The sequence below is a fragment of the Nestor notabilis genome, unplaced genomic scaffold (genome assembly GCF_000696875.1).
Source record: "Nestor notabilis isolate BGI_N333 unplaced genomic scaffold, ASM69687v1 scaffold382, whole genome shotgun sequence".
NCBI lineage: Eukaryota > Metazoa > Chordata > Aves > Psittaciformes > Psittacidae > Nestor > Nestor notabilis.
In genome coordinates this window covers 72926-78036 of record NW_009917637.1, presented here as the reverse complement: position 1 = coordinate 78036, position 5111 = coordinate 72926, and the positions used below count along the sequence as shown (strand labels likewise).

At 39.3% G+C, this 5111-nt stretch overlaps 1 protein-coding gene across 1 annotated transcript in view; it reads left to right on the top strand.

Moving 5' to 3' along the window:
* Positions 1 to 789: 789 nt before the first annotated feature.
* The window catches only part of MRPL22 (mitochondrial ribosomal protein L22), a 4957-nt gene continuing 635 nt past the window's right edge, over positions 790 to 5111 (top strand). The window contains exons 1-4 of the mRNA XM_010009322.1: positions 790 to 933; positions 2744 to 2809; positions 3334 to 3411; positions 4199 to 4268. Of these exons, the coding sequence (XP_010007624.1) occupies positions 2789 to 2809; positions 3334 to 3411; positions 4199 to 4268 (169 nt within the window). The 5' untranslated portion in view covers positions 790 to 933; positions 2744 to 2788. The remainder of the gene's footprint in view (positions 934 to 2743; positions 2810 to 3333; positions 3412 to 4198; positions 4269 to 5111) is intronic.

Genomic DNA, 5111 nt, shown 5'->3' with positions numbered 1-5111 from the left:
CTGAAAAAAATATTCTGTAACGCTTGAATTTCTATATTCTGCTACCCCCTACTGATAGGATGTGAAATCTTTGAGGTGTTCAACGCCCTTTTGAAACTGATCAATATGTACACAAAGCTGCTCAAACCTTGGTTAAATTCACAATATCTGGTCTCTAACTCGTCTGTTTCTAGTAGTGGTTGCCCCTGTACCGCTTTATCTGGTCAGCAGAGGGCAAAATAGAGCTTGGTTTTTCTTCTGAATCTGAGGTGAGCCTCTGAAAACTGGAGGGTTTTGCTACCCCGGTCTTATATTGATGTGATTGCATTTGGAAAGCAGTTTAGACTATCTTTCCTTTCAAATTTCAGAAGCTTTATAAACTTGTATTACTTCCTGGATATTCTGTCCACAGTTCAAAAACTGCAACTGTTTACTGCCAAAAATCTTGTAGGTAAAAGTTAAATGAATACTGGATAGTTCTGGAAAGATGTAAATGGTTTGTGGGAGTAATAAGCCCTCCATAAGCACAAAGAGGTGACTGTGTCTTTGTATGGCAGTCCTGGGACACTGAATGTGGAACCTCATGCTATGCCACTGTCACTTCTGGTTCATGGGTTGCTTTAGGAAGCCTGAGGCTTCTTATTGAATTAAAATGTCCTTTCAGTGTAAACTATAGAGGACAGTTTTATTTTGTGAGTACTCAAATGTGTCAGTTCTCTTTGTCAGGACAGGTAAGTTCACAAGTTTCCAGGTAAACTGGGCAGGGACAAAGAACCCCGATGTTCAGCAGCAAACACTGTGCTCTTGTCTTGCAGGTGGCTAGCAGCCAGTAGCCTTTTTCCTCTGTCATGTATCCACACATCATGCACAGCTCTACAGCAAATTGGAAAGTGGGAGAAGAAGAACAGGGTTGTTTACCCTCCACAACTGCCTGGAGAACCTCGCAGACCAGCGGTAAGGATGCCTCAGGGAATTTCCTTACCTGTTTGGCAGTTTCTGATGAGATTGTCACTGTCTCTGAGCGACTCCATAAGGCACTGGTTTGATAGTTTATTCATCTGTTATTTAAGATTGTAGTCAGTTTGGCATATCTATATTGTAAAAGTTAACATCAATTTGAATGTTTCACATTTCAAAATTATATTGGAGCTTCAAGTGGCAAGTATGTGATGCAAACTGCTGAGACTCCACTCTACATTTGTAGAAGTGTCTGAACTACAAGGGGTAGAAGTTGCCAAGGATATGTCATTATACACTGTTTGTAGTAACAGTAAGTAACCACAGAAGAGTATCACCGTATTGTTGCTTCTGCGCACAAAAATATAAATGTAACTTTCCTCGAGTAGTGGATCTAGTGGTGCCTTTGATGTGGGTACAAGAGAGTATGTGCTCTTTTCACTTCTTAATTTGTCTTTGTAATCAGACCTCAGAGAACATATAATGCGTGGTCTGTTGTTGTAGTCTCCCTTTTGATGAAGCTCTTCAGACGTTGTTTTCTGTCATAGCCATTGCTCAAAACATTCCACATGGACTGAGAGGTTCCGTGGGGAGGGACGTGTCAGTCCCATGTGGTGTATTATTGAGGGCTTTTTCTTAGGAAACTGTTTTATATATACTGTCAGTGGGGTTGTTTCTTCAGTCTGATGCACGATAACTTGTGTTTTACTAAGCCATAAACTGAAGCAAAGAATCTAAACATCCTTTTGTTACCTGTCTGCTCAGTGTAGGGTCTTCTGCTGCTGTTCAAGACAACTTTTGGTAAAGTTGGCATGTGTAACATGGTCAAATTTTTCAATGAAGTCATAATAGCTTGTTTTTTGATGACAGCAGGTTTGTACCTGTTTCTCCCTGTCCCCTCTTACTGATAATTTTAAACTGGGAAGTACAGTTAAATGTTAACAGAAGCAAGCCTCTTCAGATGTGCTTGAAAACTGAGTGTTCTGTATTTGATGACTGAAGGGACTAACCAGCGCTGCTTTCTCTATAGCAAACCCAGGAGAATTTTAAGTTAATTCTTCGCTATTTCCTCACTGCCAAGAACTGATATTTTGAAATTGCATTTTTGTGATTGTTCTTCATTGGGAATTAATGTGCTGTGACCTCTGTTAGGCATCAAAGGGGGGCTTTTTGGACATGTGCCTTTGTGGGCCATGAGCATTTATCGCTTCTGTGAACATTATGGCCTAGGACACAGAAATACTGTGCTGACTAATGCAACGTATGTGAAAATGCAGTTATCAACCAAGTCTTATTAAATCAGTTTTTTACCTGTTCATAAGGAATGCCACCTCTTTCAAATGTGTATTGATGTTAAATTTCACTAGCTAGTTGTGATCCCTGTTAGTACAGTAATAACGTTAACTGGGTCTTTGGAGACAGCTCTTCATGCCAATCAGACTTGAAACCCTCTTCACTTCTGAAGAGCTAATGAAGTTCACTCTGGTAATACTGTTTAGTTGCTATTCCAGTAAGTTGACTTGACAGCAGAGTAGTATTTTTAAGACTGAATGGGCATGTCAGTCCTAGACTGCTTCAAAATGTGGGGAGAAGGAAATGAAGAGATGATGGGGAAAAAACTCTTGTGATTATCTAACTACTTTTTTTAATGCTTTCAGCTTCAAAAGTATGCCTGATTTGGGATGTTCATGGTATGCTAGGAGAAGTCATATTATTCTACTCTTAGTAAGAACAAATGTGGATGCTCCATTCTTATTTTCTCAGCGAAATTACTGATCCTCTCACTTCTGTTTTTTTTTGCACCTAGGAAATATATCACTGTCGGAGGGAGATAAAATACAGCAAAGATAAGATGTGGTACCTGGCAAAACTGGTAAGCAAAACTGCTTTGTACTGTATTTGCTAGAACACCAAATGTAAGTGCCGTATTTGCCTTAACAGCCTCATTCAGGCACAGTCTAATCAGCGTCTTTGTAACAGAGTCCTGGGGAAGAACATGTATCTGTGCAGGCGAGCGACTGTGTGTAGTTTGGTTTAGCTGCTTTATCCTACTACACTCTCAAATGTGTACCCAGGATCAGGTGCAGATCATGCACTGTGGAAGCATTTTTGTGTTTGCTTCTGCCTAGTAGTAGCTGGCAAGGGGAGCTTTGAAGGATAGTAATGGACTGGTTTTCTCTTTAAAGAAAAAATAATTAAATGTCTTGTCAAGATTTATTGAGTATTTAGCTCAGAAGTTCTGTGTGTAAGGTAGTACATTGAAGAAATGGTAATTAAGGAAAGTAGAATCTTTTTATTTGCTTTTTATAATGGCAAAAGTATTTAAATACTGTCTTATGAATAAGAGAAGGGAATTGTTTGTAATTGCAGAAGCTAACTTTAACACTTTGATTGCAGATAAAAGGGATGTCCATTGATCAGGCTCTGGCTCAGTTGGAATTCAATGATAAAAAGGGAGCAAAGGTGATCAAAGAGGTATGCAGTAGGGTTCTTTAACACTCCTAGTTCCAAGAAAACTTTCACATCAATACCCGTCACCACAAGTTTGGAGATGTTTCTATTTCTGTGTTTTTCTGTTTGTATTAAGCCCATTGGGGGTACATTCAAACAATGCTTTTGCAGCAGTCACGCGATGCTGTGATTTAGGAATACACCGAGGTCCCTTGTGCTGCTGGTTTAACTTGTAAGATAACACCCTCTAACAATACTTGGTGTAAGTTCAGGGTAGATGATGCAGAATCCTTGCACAAATGGTTCCTACGTGTATGTGCTTTGGTTCTTAAAATTGTGAGAGGTGAAGAATATCATCAGGGAAGGTTCTGTAAAGGCTTGAAAGCTTTTCATATGCTATAGTTGCTAGGAGTCTCAAATTACTTATTTTCTTGGCCAAAGCATTGATTTCTGGCATCATGATGACCAAGTAGGATCCTGGATTAGCTGAAAATACTGAATGGCCTAAGCTCATTTTGGCCATCATGGAATTTGTTGCAAGTTTGATGTGTAATTAGACAAAGGTCCGTGGATGGAAGGCTGACGCATGCTGGTGGGAACCATCTTTTCCACTCTCTTTCCTCCCCAGTCTATATGCAAAGAACATATTTATGTGAAAGATGTTTGTCTTTTAACAGTTTAGATCTCTAATAAGCCAGGTACAGTAAAAGTATTCTACAAACTTGCTATTTGTTCCATGTTATCTAGAGATAAGAAATAGCATTGCTTGAATTCCTACTCAGCATTTCCATTTCTTTTCCTTTTGCTACAGGTTCTATTAGAAGCACAGGAATTGGCAGTAAAAAAGCACAATGTGGAATTCAAATCAAATCTACATATAGGTACTTTTTGCACCCTTTTCTTTCAAGTAAGGTTTTGTTGCTTTAAATCAACTGAAGTGAATAGAGGATAGTTTCTAGTAAACTTGGCTTTACCAAAGCATGAAGGGCACGTGCTTCTGACTTGCAGCAGAACTGAAGTTAGTGTGCTGGCTGAGCCTTCAACCGTCACTTTGTTGTAGTTGGTGTCTGAGTGGTGTTCTTCTGAGACCTGGATGCATTGTTTGTAAGATATATTCATCTGAGAGTTCAATTTCTGCTGTCTCTGTGAACAGTAAATCCTGAAGAGGGAGATGATTGACATGATCATGAAAGACTAGACAACAAGAAGCAAACAAGTTACTACTTTTTATTGTTGCCAGTGGATGCAGGTGCTGGACGCTTTGCCCATGGCTTAGTACTACTAGGTTTGCAGGATCAGAATCTAAACTTCTGTTTGAAACAGCCTAAAAGTAAATGATTATTGACAGTAGATTTCTTAACAAAAAGGTTTTGCTCTAGATGACTACAGGATAAGTTTGTAATAACTGCAGCACTGTCTAAAAAATGTTAGAGAAATGCTTACTTGTAGGTGGTGTTACTCCCAACTGGAAGAAAATCCCATCTTTCCAAATGTTATTAAGCTGACCTCATAAGCTTTGAGTAACCTGGATTGGAGAGCAGATTTGATTAGAATTCTTTGGAGCCTTCCAGGCCTGTGCCATAAGAAGGTTTATCTGCTAGTGCAGGACTGGATGTGTAGATAATGAAAATACCTGTGATGAATGCAATAAAGGGAGAAGGGAGGGAAATGAAGTCTGTAAGACAGGAATTCATGAGACAAACTGCTGAAAAGGAGCAGAATTA